This window comes from Semicossyphus pulcher, unplaced genomic scaffold (genome assembly GCF_022749685.1).
Source record: "Semicossyphus pulcher isolate SPU_LCO1_2020_fin unplaced genomic scaffold, fSemPul1.0.p SCAF_15, whole genome shotgun sequence".
NCBI classification, from domain to species: Eukaryota; Metazoa; Chordata; class Actinopteri; order Labriformes; family Labridae; genus Semicossyphus; species Semicossyphus pulcher.
Genome location: NW_027211659.1, coordinates 15559771 through 15577985, shown reverse-complemented (window position 1 = coordinate 15577985; position 18215 = coordinate 15559771). Strand labels below are relative to the sequence as shown.

At 40.7% G+C, this 18215-nt stretch overlaps 1 protein-coding gene across 1 annotated transcript; it reads left to right on the top strand.

The window, feature by feature from the left end:
* Positions 1-7906: 7906 nt before the first annotated feature.
* Positions 7907-17662, top strand: LOC138592295 (sorting nexin-4-like). Its single transcript, XM_069663047.1, has 14 exons — positions 7907-8009; positions 8817-8941; positions 9319-9460; positions 9548-9697; positions 10082-10129; positions 10378-10433; positions 10637-10709; positions 11620-11681; positions 11859-11924; positions 12075-12164; positions 14552-14651; positions 14835-14980; positions 15298-15412; positions 15609-17662. The coding sequence occupies exons 1-14, from the start codon at positions 7917-7919 to the stop codon at positions 15654-15656; spliced, it is 1314 nt and encodes a 437-aa protein (XP_069519148.1). The 5' UTR covers positions 7907-7916; the 3' UTR covers positions 15657-17662.
* The last annotated feature ends 553 nt before the right edge of the window (positions 17663-18215 follow it).

Genomic DNA, 18215 nt, shown 5'->3' with positions numbered 1-18215 from the left:
CACTTTTGGTTTTAAAGGCAGAGGATGTGAAAGAAAGTGCCATAAACATCCCTTTTAATGCTGATAGATCTCTCTAACCCCATATCGCTCTTTTATCCATCAAAAAGGGCTAGTCTTCCCCTTCATTTTCTCCCTCTGTAATCATACACTGCCAAATCTGACCACAAGCCGATGGAGATGACTGCATCTTTGGTCATTCACAAGGTACAGTGTAATTATCATATACCAAAATCTGTCTGCATATTGTTCAGGTCTGGAACAAAGTTTGAAAAAGGACTTAATTTTTTTGATCAGCATTTTTGTTTGGTTTACAGGAATAATATTTCAGCTGGTATCTTCAAGCCATGCGTAGAAGATGAGTCAGACCATTATAAGCTCCTTGAAAAAGTATGTAAGTAGATCAAATAAATACCAAGACAGTGATATACTAACAATGTGGTCCAACAGCGGGAAACTAAATGGAACCTGTACAGTTTAAAGGGAAGGTAGGTTGTGTGGAAACAAAACAAAGCCCTCACAAAAACGTATTTGTATATCATGCGCTTGTGATGAATTTAAGTAAGGTTTATTTAAATGATCTTACACTACTTTGATCATTTCTAATGCTAGCAGCTTTACTAAATTTTAGCACTAGAAAATTTGAGATCTGAGTCTTAAAAGAAAAAGACGCCACAGTCTGTGTATATGGATCATCCACTTTCCCAGGCACCCTGAACTACCCACCATGTGGCCATGTGCTCATAGCTAATTCAAAACATGAATTCAGCGTTTTTAAGAGATGTTTTGCACTCTGGGAAAACTTAACACTGATGCAGAGTATTTATTGGGCAGGTATGTGTGCTGTAGCTAGTTTTAGCCACAGCTAGCTGTTTAGCATTTGTTGAAAAAAATAGCAAACATTAGCTTGCGGCATGGGCACATTTGTGATCACTTTAGGAACATGTGACTGCACTCACATTGCACCTTATTTTTTCAACAGTTTGTCAGCTGTTTAGCGAGAAAAGCTTTGATTGTTAGACATGCTAACTTTAGCTTTAGCTGCTCACTCAAAGAGTGGTAGGTATACCTCATCTGAACAGAAGGCTCATCATTGAAGACATGAACTTTTAACATGCAATTTTATAAGGTTTGGCACACCCCAAACCATTAGGGATAATATTTTATGCCTGCGTCAGTTACCAAAAGTCTAATCATTTAAAAACAGTAAGTAAATTTAGTGTAGTATTAACTTAAAATATATGCTTTTAAAGTGTGAAAGTGTTCCTTTCTACACATTTTACAAAGTCTTTTGTGATTGAAGAACCTGCAGCTTGTTATCGCATCTTTAGAATTGTCTTTCATTTTTTTTCTCAATAACTTGACTATTTTGCAAACACTCAAACAGATCAGTAAACTTGCACAGGATGCCAGGGCAGTGTCCCTGCATCATGCACACACTCACACACACACTTGCATACATCTTGCTCCCAGCAGATGTTTTGTCCACCGCTGCCTTCCCAGAAACCCACAAGTGAGCGTATTTTCCCGCCGCAGGGTCGGGGAGCAAAACCACTGAAGAAGACCGCTGCACCCCAACATAAAACAAAACACCAGAGGGAAAAAAAATGTACAGAAAACCTTTCAAAAAGGAAAGGAAGAGAAAAAAGCAAAGGATTTTCTAATCCATCCTTTATTGAGGTGGCTGGTTTTCGGCAGCGCAACCTTTTTTATGTGTGAGAAGGCTGGCCTGTAATTTGGCTAGCCACGGCGACCAGAGGGACTTGTAATAAAACGAGACTCTATTCTGGGATGCTCTGTAATAATGGACGCCACCATCCACTCCTCTTGTTAGAGATGGAAGAAGGACGGATGGAGGGATAGAGATGGATGGATGGATGGATGGACAGATGGCAGCATCACATAAGGACAGAGTGAAAGACAGATGGACGGTGGCGCTTTGAAAACAGGAATAAAAGGTCAAAGAGGAGGAAAACGCCTTAATCGATAGCTGGATCGAGACTTGTTTGACAAATAAAGACTGGATGGATGGTCAGATGAAAGGACAAATGTATCAGTGGATCAATGAATAAACAGTTGTATTAAATCCTCCATTAAACTTCTCTCAAAGCCCAAACTAACCTTCCTGATCGATACTTGGCTGGACGTGTGCCCGGCCATTATGCCCTTCAGCACTGTTACAAGTCCCTGTGGTCGGATTTCTGCATCCAGACACCTCTCTATAATCTCCACGCCATGTTAACAGTCACCCATTATGCAAAGGCCACAATTAGGAAATCACATTGGCATATCCATCCTGTCATTAGAAGTGTCTATTGCTATTGCATTGTAATTACATTTTAGTAGGTTGTTATTACACCATTTAGAAGCTGTCTGTCTTACCTCAATCTCCTCCTTAATTGGTTATGCTGGTCTGTCCCGCCCCCTCCTGGGCCCGCCCACCTCTTTGACGGAACATTCCAGTGGTCGTAGCATTTGAAGCCGGAGAGTAGTACAACTGAGTCTAATACGCCACAGAATGAAAGAAATGAAGAAGGAGAAAAAAGTGGGCAGAATCTGGTGAAAGAAAGACAGAAGTTGGGAGTAAGAAAAAAGGGATGGCGAAGAAATGAAAGAGGGAAAAAAAGGGTGAAAAACACAGTTTTCTTGTTGCATGACAGATTCCCTCCCAGCCAACCAAGGCTTGTCCTTTAATACCCAGAAGCCTTCATGTGGCTTCTCAACGATTGCACATGGGGCAACGCTGACCACATCGCTGCCACGCTGCTTATTATACTGCATTGCTCACACTCTGCATGTGTGTTTGCTTGTGTGTGTGTGTGTGTGTGTGAGAGAGAGAGAGGCTAAGTGCCCATGTACTGTAAATGCCCACAGATGCAAGTGTGCATGGGAGAGCTGGTTGGGAAGCAGCATCGGTCATGCAGAGAAGCGTTCAATGAGACTTGCATGTCTTAATTTGTCAACAGTGTGGTGATGGATGGGAGGAAGAAACCCAGAGGAAATATTGAAAATGTGAGGATGAGATGGGAAGGACGAGACAGAGGTGAAGAATATTTAGAATGTAGGTGATTTGGCTCCAAAAAAAAATTAAACAGATGTGATCCGCCTTATTATGTCCAAGTTTGCGATGAGCATTGTGTTGATACATACAGTCATATGGTCATGGCAGATGGCTGCCCACCAATGAGTCTGGTTCTGCAAAAGTTTTCTGGCTGTTAAAATACATTTTTTTTGCACTGTTGCCAAGTGCTTGCTCATCGGTGGATTAATGTTGGGTTTCTGTGAAATATACTATAAATCATATTGCTTTATGGATATATATAAGGCTGCACGGTGGTATAGTGGTTAGCAATGTCACCATACAGCTAGAAGATTCCTGGTTTGAATCCCGGTTTGGATGTAGGGGGCCTTACTGCGCAAATTTCCCTCAGAAAGCGTGGGCTCCCTCCGGGTACTCCAGCTTCCTCACACAGTAAATGGTAAAGGGACTGTACTTATATAGTGCTTTTACACTACATGGCATATTCAACGTTTCACACTCACATTCACACACTGATTATAAAGGCCTAAGTGCCAATTTCCGGTCAGGATCTTTTGGCATTCATACAACAAAATGGGGGTTTCAGTGTCTTGGTTCTAGCACTGTCGCCTGACAGCTAGAAGGTTCCTGGTTCAAATCCCTGTTCGGATGTAGGGGTGGAGTTTGCATGTTCTCCCTATGCACGTGCATTGGTTCTCTTCGGGTACTCCGACTTACTCCCACAGTCCAAAGACATGTTCGTTGGTGACTCTAAAATTGCCCGTAGGTGTGAATGTGAGCGTGAATGGTTGTCAGTGGTTGTGTCAGCCCTGTGATTGACTGGCGATCAGTCCAGGGTGTACCCCGCCTCTCACCCAATGACTGCTGGGATAGGCTCCAGCTCCCCGCAGCCCTAAACAGGATAAGCGGTATAGATCATTGAAGGACGGATGGTTAGAAGACTAGAAATATGAAACAAACAAACCAGGCTAAATATGAAAAGCTAACACATATTAACTGATTTGTAATCTGTATATTGGTGGAGGTCAAACGAGGTGAATTAAACAAATATTCTTAAACTAAGGGTCACTATGAAGAGTGACAAATGTAAAGATAAAGATTATTTGAGCCACATAATTTGAAAAAAAAATCTTCTTTAATTGTCGGTAATTCTAAATGCAGATGCAGATTACTATCAATGAGAAAATCTGTGATGGACATTCTCATAACAAAGTAAAAATAAACTTCATATAGCAGCTCCAGGGCTTAACTTCATTATGGCATTTCATACACATGCGTAGACTATACAGGCTGACCCACACAAATACAGGCCGAGTGGACACGCTGCATGACTTTTTCACCACTATCAAAGGCAAGAAGAAAAGGATGAATGAGAGGAAATTGAAGGCAAGGGCTATGACATGAAGCAGAACATGTGTTCCCTTCTACTGACCGCAGGGACTTCCTCTTTATGACCTTCGTGACCAGCCTTGTGTACAGCATGCACACATATACACACAGAGACACGCACATGGAGTTCAGCCTCTGGAGACTCCAAGATATCTGGTAATAATAAAGCTATTTTAAAATCATACAAAACATTCAAATCAAAAAATTGGAAAGGAAAACTAAACACACAAATAAAGTTGTCTAGTTTTGATAGTGGTCTCTGAGATATGTGAAAACAGGAAGGTGATTATCCACAGTAATGAAACTCAAACCGAAACTAAAGATAAAGATACATGTTCTGTTTTCTGCATCATTTTCTTTTTAATAAACTGAAAATTTGACATTTTAAATTGTAAAATTGGCTTGAAGTAAACTAACACATGTCTGAAACATGGCATACTGACCAATTTTTATGTAATATACCTCTATTTTCACTAATATTGAACAAGTCATAATCCATTATCCACACCACTTATCCTGTTCAGGGTCATGGGGGTGCTGGAGCCTATCCCAGCTGTCATTGGGCGAGAGGCGGCGTACACCCTGGACTGATCTCCAGTCAATCACAGGGCTGACACATAGAGACAGACAACCATTCGCGCTCACATTCACACCTACAGGCCATTTAGATTCCCCAATTAACCTAATGAGCATGTCTTTGGACTGTGGGAGGAAGCCAACGCACCAACACATGCACGGGGAGATCATGTAAACTCCACACAGAAATGCCTGCTATGTCCTAACCTGAATCAAAACCAGGAACCTTCAAGCTGTGACGCCACAGTGCTAACCACTGCACCGCCGTGCAACCCGTAGCTACACATACACTATATACTGTAAATGTATGTATTGCATAGAACCAAAACATTGTCAATGTCAGTATAAAATACAGTTGCTCTGTTGCTCTAACACGTCCAAATGTCTGCTGTGAAAGACACCTATTGTACTCATTCATACTCAAAGTACATTAAGCCTAACCTCCTCCTGCAGTGCTGTGCATTACACTGCCTCTCATACTGAGTTGTTGTGCACCAACTTTACTGGGTTTTTACTGCCCTCTGCTGGTCAATGGTCAAACTTCACCGGTCAGGTTAACCGTTTACTCTTACAAATAAACACACAAAGGAGATGAATAATTAATTTGATTAGAGACATTTTGACATTAGATCAAATTTAAATAGCTGGACTGAAAAAAGAAAACAGGCCTACAAGGTGCATACATTAAAAAGGCAAAAATTAAAATCACTATTATTTTGCTATATAGTTTTTAATTGGTAAAGTATTCGATTGATCAGTGTGATCAGTGACAGTTATTATTCTTGTATGTCTCCAGGCATTTTGCCCAAAATCTCCTGACTCAGTATACAATACAAACATACCCATCTGAGGTCACTGAGGAGCTTTTTAGGTCAGAACTTCCAAATATAGACAAGACAGGAACAAACACACACACACACACACACACACACACAGTGCATAACTTATAGTAGCTTGGTGTTAAAACTGTTTGTCTGAGGCTCTAAAAGTTGTGAAATACACAATTACAGTCGGCCAAATGGGGCTCGTGGTGTGTGTGTGTGTGCACATTCGTGTATGTGTGCGTGCCCCTGTGTGCGGACAGGAAGTGGTGGCTGCTGGTCTGAGGTCAGTGGCAGGAAAGAATGGTAACTATGCTGTTGCTGTGACTACGGCTGGTCACAGCACAGGCTTTGGGTTTCCTGACACGCTGCAGCCTGAAACCGCATCCCACCATCACTCCATCCATCCCTCCATACCTGCTGCATGTGTGCCATTGATCGTTTCACAATAAATGGAAATGTTAACATCACCTTTATACATTTTCTGCCTGTGTGCATTCCTTTGCTTCTCCCATTTTCTTCCATTTTTTCCTCCATCATCCCATCCCACAGCATCCCTCTCAGTGCCCAGTGGCATCTATATAAAATGCTTCCTTACTAAATGCTGCTCCACCCTTCTCTTTAAACATTAAACGCTGCACAACAGCGTGACCACAGGAACTAAAAGGCCGTGTTTCTGTGCTGTTTACTAGCCTGAGGCGAACCGCATCCCTCTCATTCACATCTGGGCCCACAACCATCTACAACCAATGAGAGAGGGACCAAATGATGTCAACACGGTGAAGAAATTAATCTCTTATGGCAACGTTTCCAGAATTTCATTTTTGAGCACCATGAAAAATCATGAAGACTCCGAAAAATTTGAATTTTGGTTATTTCCTGAATGCTGTGCTGTCCAATACTTTTTGATCTTAGGAAACATTTTAAAGGCAATCTCACATATTCTTGCATTTATCTAGGAACACTGTTATGTGTTGTGTTGAAGTAATCACTCAGATGAAAATAACATTTACAATTAATGTTCAATAAACTGACTGTACCGCATTTCACATTTATTTAAGGGTCATTCTTCATCTAAAGTTACCAAAAAATAAGAAATCCATCAAAATTAACAAAAGCTGGGGAACCAAATAGTAAAAAGGAAATCCCAAATCCCACCACTAGATGTCAACCCTGTCAAAGGAAGGAGTCAAAGGACGATTCAAATGATGCCAAACGAGGGTAACGGGTTCACCAATCCTGCAGGACTTCATGGAAACTCATGTGGAGTTTTAACCATCATCATACTCTGTGTCACATTTACATGAGGAAACTGCAATTTTGTGGCACTGTATTAGTAACGAAGCAAAACTTTATACCTAATATGATCTCTTGCAATGTTGTAGCAATTTGAGTACAAAGTAGTCATTATTGCATTTTAGATTATGGCATATTATTTTAATATATATACTTAGACTATATCTGGGAATTATTGTAATAATCAGAATAAATTGTTTTTACGATCGTAGATATAAACATTTGTTTAGTCATTTGTTTTTTCATGTAATTACTTTTTTATGTGTCATGTATTATGTAATGAAAATTGATATTTTAAAGCTACTGGGAGGAACCTTCAGTTTGTGTCGATTTTGGCACCCCCTGTGGACAAAGCCGTACCTCTTATTTCTTTGCTGATTTTGTCCTGTACATGCTTAATTCGAGTTTTTTAACACAAAATCTCAACCTGCTTTCTTTAACCGTCATATGTATCAATAACTTTAAATGTTTTGCCCTGGAAAATATAATCAAAGGAAGCATGCAATTGATCGCTTCGTCTGAAACTTACCCCCCCCCCCGCCAGCGGTTTCAGGAATTAAAAATAACAATATAGTAATAATCAATCTTAACGCTAATAGTCTGGTTCACTTTTGTAGGTCATATAGACTAATTCTTTTAACCAACTAAAAACTCCTCACAGGAGCTTTAGTAAAATATATTTAATTCCAATGGCCAATGATCCCTGATCTCAGCCTTAATCGCGCATGCGCAAAGCAGGAAGCGGCGGTCCCTTCTGCCAGCTCAGCTGACAACAGCAGCACCTCAGCAGCCTGGTGATGATGGCAGACTCTGGAAGTATCGAAGAAGTAGCTGTGATCGGTAACACCGATATCACTTCAACGGAATCTGAAAACAACCTTATAAACACGGTCGTACCTTTTGTTATTCTCTATGACACATATTTCTGGAGTTTAAAGCCTGCTTGCACTAGTGAAAACTTTCTCTAACAGGCCTGACGTCATGTAAACGTTAGCTGTTAGGTGGAGTTCGTGACATGTAGAGCAACGGAGACTTTCCACTCACCTTTTCAGAAAGTTTGTTGCAGTTTTTGGACGTTAACTGGCTTCAAAGCTAAACGTGGATACTATCTCTGCAAGGTGACGTTAAAGCTACAAAGTGGGTTAAAGTTCAGTTTGCTAACAGCTACAAGCTAGTTTGTAAACTTTACTCCTGACGTTAGCTTGTTAGCTAGCAGGTCTAAACACTTTGCCTAAAGTTTGGTATTGTTTAAACAAAATAGAGTCTTCTTGGTGTCCTGCATGTCCAGTCTTACTCATTATGGACTTAAGTGAGAGCAATTTGTGCATAAGCAATATCTTTTATTAGTGCTTTTGTGTAGGAAGTTGATTACCATCTTGTCTTGTGACCTGCACAAGCCTGCCAGAACCCTGTCTTAAGAAGCACAGTGCAACAGGGTCTTCAAAAGCAAAACAGCTGCATCTCCCTGATCCTCTTGTGTCATGCTTCTACTTGAAATAGAATAAAATCACTGTACCACTTCACTGGCAACCAGACTTTTTTGTGCTCTTCCTGTACGAGAATCACACCCTTATTTTGCATACACCTTTCTGCTCACCTGGTGTACATTTTTGATACATTATACTTATCACCACCTGTATGTCTTAATAATTATATACTTTCTTTTTCCTGCACTTTATCTTTTCTTGTCTATGCAGATGGTGGAACGAGGGACAGCTCTTTTGAGGAAAATGGAGATAAATGTAGCTGAAGCAGAGAAGAGAACGGGGAAGAACACGGTTAACATGCAGGAAACGTACACAGTCTATCTCATAGAAACACGGTAGGTCATACACTACAGCATTGTAACATTAGTTCTAGATTAGTTGTAGCTTATATGGGGGTTAAGAGAAAATAATAGTGACAAGAAGAGTGGAGGACTGGGACCATATACACCAACATGTCCTCAATATCAAAAGCAAACAGGATTTGTTTGCTTTGTGTTTCATAATTTTGAAACGCAAAGGACACTATGTGTGAGTTATGTAGTCTAATGTCTTGAGGGGATGTACAGACAGGTGATTATTAAAAGTAAAAAAAAAAGATTCTATAATGTATCTTCTGATGGTGGTGGTCTCCCCAGGATGACAATGCCCGCATCCACAGGGGCATGTCTCAAATCCTGTTAAATACCTTTTATTCACATGTGTCTCCCTGCAGGCCAGCTGAGACTGTGCCAGAGGGCGGTACGCCTGCTGCACCAGACACTTTGTGGAGACGTTATAGTGAGTTTGAGCTGCTTAGAACATACCTCCTTGTCACCTTCCCTTACATCATCATCCCTCCACTACCAGAGAAAAGGGTGAGTGAACTTGAAAGTTAATTATATAACTTCTTTATCTGATGTTGTTAAGTGACAGTTTTACTCTTTGGATTGTGTATATTATAGGCAGAGTTTGTGTGGCACAAGCTGTCAGCAGACAACCTGGACCCAGACTTTGTTGAGCGACGGAGAGTCGGCCTGGAGAACTTCTTGCTGCGAGTTGCATCACATCCCGTCCTCTCCAACGACAAAATCTTCTTCCTCTTTCTGACAGAGGTTAGCTCTCAAGTTTGTTCCACAGTATCTCACTAAAGTCCTTCACAGTACTTATTCATGCACACTCACGGTCTCTAACAGGGATTTCAAACTGACAGCATTATGGTAGCTGTAGTGCAAATAATGCAAGAGGTTGCAGTGGTTGGAGGACAGACAAAGAAGAAACAGAAACTGCTAAGTAATAAAATATTGTGTGCAGTGTCCACAACAGATATTCCAGTAATATATTTATTGTTCTCCCTCTAGCCTGTAGTGACATGCTCTGTTCAGTGCAGCCTCTTGTGGTGTTATGTTGTAGAAATTGTTGCCTGGAAAGTTTTTACACAGTGTAGTTGATAGTTCTGTCCATCATGTGTCAGTCATCTGTCAATCATGTCTCCTCAGGAGAAGGGATGGAGGGAGGCTGTTTTGGAGACGGGTTTTCAAGACAAGGTAAACGTTTAATTGTGCTTTTTCACCATCACAGTTCAGTTAGTAGATTGTACATTGTCTTAAAGTGGTTTAGAAACATTTAAGATAGCTACTCTTCCTAAATATTGAGAACTTTGTTGTTTACTAACACTGTCAGTGTCTCTTGGCTTGTTTTTGATTGGCAAATAGCTAATATATTAAAAGCATCTCGATGGATTCCTCTGTATGCTGCATGCAAAATAGCTGTGTGTCATTCTGTTTCCTGATAGGTCGACTCCAGACTAAAGTCTCTGAGCGCGAGTTTCCGAGTCAAGAACCCTGACAAGTACGTGTAAAACAAAAACAAATGTACTTTTCGGTGGTTTGCCCTATTAATTGATATTCTGCACAAGTTTTCATTGAGGTGACTTTATTTAAATTCACTGATCCCAGTGGTATTTCCTCTGGAGAAAACAAAAACAAACAGAAACACAGAGAAATGCTTAAAGTCAGTTAAACATTTTTTGAGTTATGTGTCTTTTTCTCCAGGCGATTCACTGCACTGAAACAGTACAGCGATGAACTGAACACTGTCGTCTCTCAGTTACTGAGGGTGCGGGCGGTAAGTTTTTGCCATGTGCAAACAAACACACACACGCCTTTATATTTAACTGTCTGTTTAGGTTGGCCAGTGATTTAAATGGACTGCACTTATATAGTGCTTTTCTAGTCTTCAGACCACTCAAAGCACTTTTACACTACATGTCACATTAAAGTGCTCGAAGATCTCAGTTTCGTTCTCTTTGGCGGCACCTATGGTGATTAATGCAGGAGCACATTTCCCAGATATCCAGACAGTGTTGCATGTGTGACGTCTGCAGTTGGCTCCGGTTGTAACTCTTTCTTCATCTGAGCGTCGAGTTTGTTTCTTTTTCTTTGGATTTTCACTTATTTTTGAAGTTGTATCTGTAGTCATCGATCTTTTCTTTGTTTGCTCAGCCATAGTAGATAACGCACCAGACATCCAGTCTGTAATACTGCAAATGGAAAGGCTTTCATCAGTGGGCCACAGGCTCAATCACCATTGTGTTACCTCATTCGGCGATAGATAGTGACTCAACAGACATTTATTTACATGAAAATCTTCGAGATTATTACTTAAATCCTTTCACACACACATTTATGCACTGATGGCAGATGCTGCTATGCAAAGTGCCCACCTCTAATCAGCCATTCTTACCATTCAAACCATTCACGCTCAGCCACAAACCGATGGCTTTGCCTTCGGGAGCAATTTGGGGTTCAGTGTCTTGCCCAAGGACATGTAGACTGAAGCAGCCAACCTTGTGATTGAAAGACAGCTGATTCTCCCACTGAGTCAAAGCCGCCCTAATTACTGATAAAAAAAAAAAAAAATCATAATAAAGTCTTTTTTTCACATCCTGCCACATATTCACTGAAGCCTTTTAAATAAGGAAACATCTGAAGCAGGAAACTGTTCATAATAAGTGATCTGATTGTCTTCCTTCTAGAGAGTAGCAGACAGGCTGTATGGAGTTTACAAGGTCCATGGTAACTACGGCAGAGTCTTCAGGTGAGAGACACCTTTCCTTTAAGTATATGTAGTACATCACATTCATTTTGTAATCTATTATTAGTATTTAGTGCTTTTTTTCAGCATAAAGATACATAGTTACACGTTTCTACAAGGAGTTTAAGAGATCTCGTCATAGATTTAACGTGAAGTTTGCCTACTTTTGTGTGTCTGCAGTGAGTGGAGTGCAATAGAAAAAGAGATGGGAGACGGTCTACAGAGTGCTGGCCACCACATGGACACGTAAGTAGTAGACTAAAGATGCACTTCAACAAGTTCACCCTCACATACTCAAACTTTACATTATACTCAAAAGTGTGTTTCTATTCTCTCACATAATCCTTTTTCTGCATTGCTTCACTTATGAATGTGACTTTGTGTGCATGTGCGCAGGTATGCTGCATCAATAGATGACATCTTGGAGGAAGAGGAGCACTATGCAGACCAACTGAAAGAATACCTTTTCTACACTGATGCAGTCAGGTAAGTGTTTTTATATATGACTTAAAAAAGAGAAAAACAGGGGTGCCAGTTTTGCCCAGCGGTTGAATCATGCGTCCCATGTAGGGCTGCACTGTATTGGAAAAAAGTGATATTGCGACTTTTTTGTTCTGCAATATTAATTGCAATTTTGGAAAAAATACAGGAAAATACCAGATAACGGTATCCTACTTCCTGTCAGCACACACAACCTCACGCCGTGTGTGCGCTGCATGTGTAGCTGATAAAAGTAAACATTTAATGTCTGTTAAGTGAACGGTCTGTTTATAAAGCCTCAGCGCTAACACGCACATGGATGAGGTGCCGCTGATGATCTGAATACACTCACTTATAATCCATCTCATGCAACGGAGCGTCTGCCTCATCCCGCCGACATGATCTGTTACCGTTACTGTTTACAGGCAGGTGATACATAGACTCTGCTGCACAGCGGTCAGTTCACTTTGTGCTCTGATGAAGAGCTGTTCTAATGTGATATCAGACAGACTTATTGCGTAGATTAATGATGAAAAACGAGAAACTGGCAAGTTTTTGTTTTGCACCGAGCAACAATTAAGTAGCAGCTTGACTTTTTTTCACTTAAATTGCTTCCCTATCACACGTCCTGCGATGTGACTATTGCACAAGCGCACATTGCAATTGCAATTGTTAAACGATATATGGTGCAGCCCTTGTCCCATGTACAGAGGGGAGGTCCACGATACAGCAGCCCTGGGTTCAACTCTGATCCTCAGCCTTCTCCTGCATGTCATATAATATAAGTGAATGTAGCTTAAGCTCTTACCCTGACAGATTATAATAGATTGCAAGTTGATACTCACATTAGTTTTTGAGGCATCACACTTTCTTAACACTTTGTTTGTTTAAAAAGTGTGACCATATGTGTTGAAGTGGAATCTACATCAAGGCATTATACATGTGTGTACTGTAGCAAAGTCTGACCTGTAAGGTCGGGTTCCAATTACATCAGTGTATGGGGGAGGTGATTCCTTATTTCTAGAGCTGCAGCAATAAGCCAATAAGTCAATCCGTTGATAGAAAAATCATTTCCAACTATTTTGATAATCATAATAATTTTCAAGCAGAAATTCCTGCATGCTTTTCACACAAAACAAGACATTAAATCATGTTGCCTTGGTCATTGTTAATATCTGGCAGAGGCAGTGTTAGCGGTTGCAGATATAAAACCATTAACTTCTCACACTCCTTCTTGCTCATATGTTTGGTAAAAGCTTGCCTGAGATGGCTTTGAGAGCTTTAAATGAAAAACTGCAACACTGCCTTATTGTGCCTCCCGAACGTGTTGCCGTTGTCATTTCACTTCATTCAAAGCAAAGCAGCATGCAGCAGAACTAATGCAAATCATGTTTTGCATATGTAAATCATTATCTTTCAGCAGAGCATTCAGTCCCTGCAGTTGTCAACAAGCGCAAGGGCTCCTTGCCTGGATGGAGATCAGCTTGTTCTTAGTTTATTAGAGGTTTATTATTATTAGAGGGAGTGGAAGTGTTATTGCAGTTTGTTGTAATGGTTTCAGGATGCAACTAGGTAAATTCCTGGGTTAAAATTTTGATCAGGTTTACATCTGTGACATATGAAAATCAGTCGTGATGTTCCACTTCAGAGAATTCACACAAATTCAGCCAATCCCCGCAATATTTTTGCGACCTCGCATTTCCCCCACGGGCATCAACATGTTCATCACCAAATGTACATTTTCATTGGTCTGCAATGTTTTATCAACATCGGAGAGAATCGTTTACTGTGCCTTTTAATATCTGCAGAACGCTGCATGCTAGAGCCAGGCTCCGGTGCGATCATCTGTCTTTCATGAGCTACCTTACCCGGCCTACAGAGCCTTCAACAAGACAATGAATCCATAATAACAAATCCAACACGCAATGTCTTCTTGTGGTTATTTATCCATGTTGAAAACTGTTCACTTAGCCTCTGCTCTGTGCCTTTAACTTTCCACCAACCAAGTGTTACAAATGTGAGTCAGTGTTGATCTCAAAGAAAGAATCACCCTGTGTCTTACCAGTGGTTTTAAGTGGAAATCGGAACACACAGTTGAAATTACTATTCTGTAGTTTCATTCACACACATTTTATTTGGCATTTTGAGATGGAAATTGAGCAGAAGTGACGTGAGAAGACAAACAGCTTGATCAGCTGATAGATTGCTCTGTTGGAGTGTTTCTCCCAGTCACTGACACTGTGCATGTTTAAATGTGTTACAAAGAGGGAAAAAAAGCCTCAAAACATCACAACTTTTTCAAAAACCTGCTGTATTTCAGGCTGCAACGATCACAGAAAAAGCCTGCGAAATCCTGGATTGACGTGTAAATGTGTGCTTGTGTTTGAATGAAGGTCAGTGTGCAAGAAACACGATTTGATCCAGTATGAGTTGGAGATGGCAGCTCAGGACCTGGCCCATAAGAAGCAACAGAAAGAGGAGCTCGCTACTGGGGTAAAACACTCTCACACTGGCTTAGTATCTCTCTCTTTCTTCTACACATTCTGGGCACATATAGAAGTGTTATATACACACACTGTGTCAAAAATTGTGTGTCATTACACCAGCACTTTAAACTAATCAACATATTCAGATGAGCAAACTGGAATGAATGTTTATGTGTTTGTTTGTGTGCAGACGGTGCGAGTCTTTTCTCTGAAGGGGATGACCAGTAAGCTATTCGGCCAGGAGAGCCCGGAGCAGAGGGAGAGCCGCTTGGCAGCCTTGGAACAGAGTATCCAGGAGGGAGAGCAAACGCTCAAGGAAAAGAACGCAGAGTGCCAGTGAGCTCAACACCAATTAATCATCCTCCTCCTTATTCAGATTTTTCTGTCTTTAAAATGTGTCCTTCTGGCTGTCTGAGATGTCTGTCGCCTCACTCCGTTCCTACGTGTGAAAAAACTGAATGTGAGCTGTTTTTTAGGCACATAACGACTAATTAAACCATAAAAACAGAGCACATGAATAAATACAGAGCAACCAAACTACCACATTATTTGTTCAGATTCTTCTTCCTCATCTACTATTCCCCCCCATGCCTCCTCTTCCACCCACCATGACTCACAGCAGCATGTGTCTTTGTTTGCGATTGTGTCCTCAGAGAGTTTATGCGAACAGCCTGGGAAGACATCGAGCGCTTCAAGGAGCAGAAGGACAATGATTTGCGCGAAGCACTAATCAGCTATGCGATTATGCAGATCAGCATGTGTAAGAAGGTATGGGCTTCTGTCTGTTTGCTCTTGTACACTTCCCCTGCCTAAGAATGCCAGGTGTTTGTGATGTTGACTCATTTAATTACGTTTCATTCTTCCGCAGTGTAGCTCCCCATCTGTTTTCTAGAAAATGATATTGTTTGTGCCGTCTCTTTCATAACCACTTCTCTGCTTCTCTCTCAATCCTCCGCTTTCTCAGGGAATCCAGGTGTGGTCCAACGCCAAGGAGTGTTTCAACAAAATGTGAGCCACTTTGCAGCCAATCACTCTCCTCCACCAAAGCAATAGTCAGTCAGATTGTTCAGAGTGGGACCTGCAGTCTTACGGAGGCGGCGGCCAGGGGAGCCCAAATACTGCCTTCACTTTGTTTGCTGCAGAATTGAAGCAACTAGGATTGATTCTCTGCCTCATTTTCTTTCTCACACACATCCAAACACAGACAAACCTTCCAATTAAGAGACATTAAGTTGACCGGTGCCTTTTAAATCCCAGTGTTTTTACATTATTATTGTGTTGCATTCTGCTGATGTGACTTTCTTAGCGCACACTTTTCCTCCTTTTCTTGCACAGCTGGCGTCATGCCCATGTGGAAAATCCTGCACTTATAATGCATGATAGTAGATGGTGGGAGTAGCTGTGCAGTGTATTCCAGCTGCGCCCTCTTTCTTGGCTTATCTCTCTATCAAAACTAGGACAATGTTGCCTTGCTGAGAAGTTTCAGTCAGTGGTTCACACTTAAACGACAATTACCGTAAAATCCAGAATATAGGACGCAGTCTATTCTTGGGAGTATCCCAGCAGGAAAAAGGTTTTCTATAACTACCAGCATTTATTAATAAAAACGTGTAAACAAGTAATCTCAACACTGTTTCAAAAACATTCAAAACACAGAAATGATTGCCTACCATCTCAATCTTAAATTTGCAATCCTGCTAGCTACTGGAGTGGAAGCTAGCAGCCAACATCAACGTTGACTGTTGCGGGGGTGGCAGCTGCACTGGCTTTAGCTAGATTATAGCGCCATCGCCTGGGTAAAATACTGTAACACAATACTTCTCTCAGCTTTTTATACTGCTATACACTTTTTAGATGAAACAAAAAAGGATTAAAAGTGCGACTTATACACAGTTTTATGGTAGTTGTCAGATTATTAAGAACACAGGGATTAAAAAACTTCTCATTGTACACTTTCAAACACTAGTAATTGTCAACCGCACTATAACATTTAACTTTCACGCTCATGATTAGTCTGCAAAACTTCTAATTGCCTCTTTGCATAAGACTGTGTCCTCAGGCCTCGTGATGTAGCAGAACTGAGCAGTGAAATAAAAGACAGGAAATAAGGGAATCATTCTGAGGAAATAGCTTTAAAACTACACATCCCCCCTTTGGGAATGTTATTTCATAAAAATATCAGCTGATAAATCCAACCAAAATAATCCGGATGAATGGCAGGGGGACATTGGCTGCTCTGAAGGAAATCACTTATCATTTCCTTTTCTTCCTTTCCTTGACTGACACGTCGTTCACGTCATGCTGAAGTCGGTCTTTATGCTGTAATTAATCAATAGCCGACCAAAGAGCCTTTGACCAGGTACTTGTATGGTACTTATCTTGGGTGGGGGAGCACAGGAGAGGGGATGTTTGGTTATTGATACTGATCTTTTTGTTTCGTGCTAAAAGCAAACGGCATTAAGAGAGACGCAGTCATGCAGCTTTTACTCTGTTTTGGTTACAGTAAAGCCTCTTTTTTTTCTTGACCTCGTTAATGGAGGCCTGAGACTTTGTGCCCAAACAAGCTGCCTGATCAACCAAGTGCAACTATAAGTGTAGTAAAAAGAACATCAATAGTTGAGGCTTGTCTTTGCTGCCTTTAGCCTTAATCCCAACATTGGTTTTTTACACCAGGGGCGGGATATAAACGTTATTTGAGCCTCTTTCTTGATGAAGTCTCTGCACTCAATCGTCAACCTTATTACAAGTATGCCTCAGGTTAATGTTTATGAAAAATAACGACCAAATCGTGGACATTTTTCGCAACAAATATGTTTGATTTTCTCAATAGATATCCTTCACATACACAGACTGTGTGCTTCTAATGCTTCTTTTTCTGATATTCATGTGAGAAGGATAAATTGATCTCTACCTTTTCACAATAAACCTAATCAGTTTAATGAAATCATCCAAAATAAAAGCTTGATGTATGTTTTTATTATAAATATGTGATTGTTTTTTATGTTTATGTAATCATTATCTAAGACACTAATAAACATTTCTTTTTTATAACTAGTTTCATTGTATTTTTACCACAAATAATGTACACAGGCATCAAAGACGATACTGGATGTCAGGATGATGTGACGCTGCAGGTTTCTCACCTTGTGATCACCGATTCAGCATGCTTGATGACTCATCTCGTATATGATCAGTTTCATGGCATTTGTCCCTGTGGCTATGAGATACAAGAATCTGGCTTTCAATTAGAGTGTTTTTAAATAGTGTGTCAAGGTAACACATCCTAACCCCTATGCAAGGCCTGTCTTTTTCCATGACACCTGTTTGTGACGGTGGGTGGAAATGAGATGGGCGTACCTGTGTCTCTGCGCTCATGTGATGGTGATGTGTTGATGCATGTCAGGCTCTTATATGCATGAATCATCAAATCACAGAGGAAAAGTTCGTTTTGGTTTTTAAAAAAATAATCACGACACTTTCTGTATGAGTCAACTGTTTGATATATGTGAGGCAGTGAAAACATAGATCATGTTTTCACTGCCTCAAACGGTGTTTGATAAATGTCTTTCAC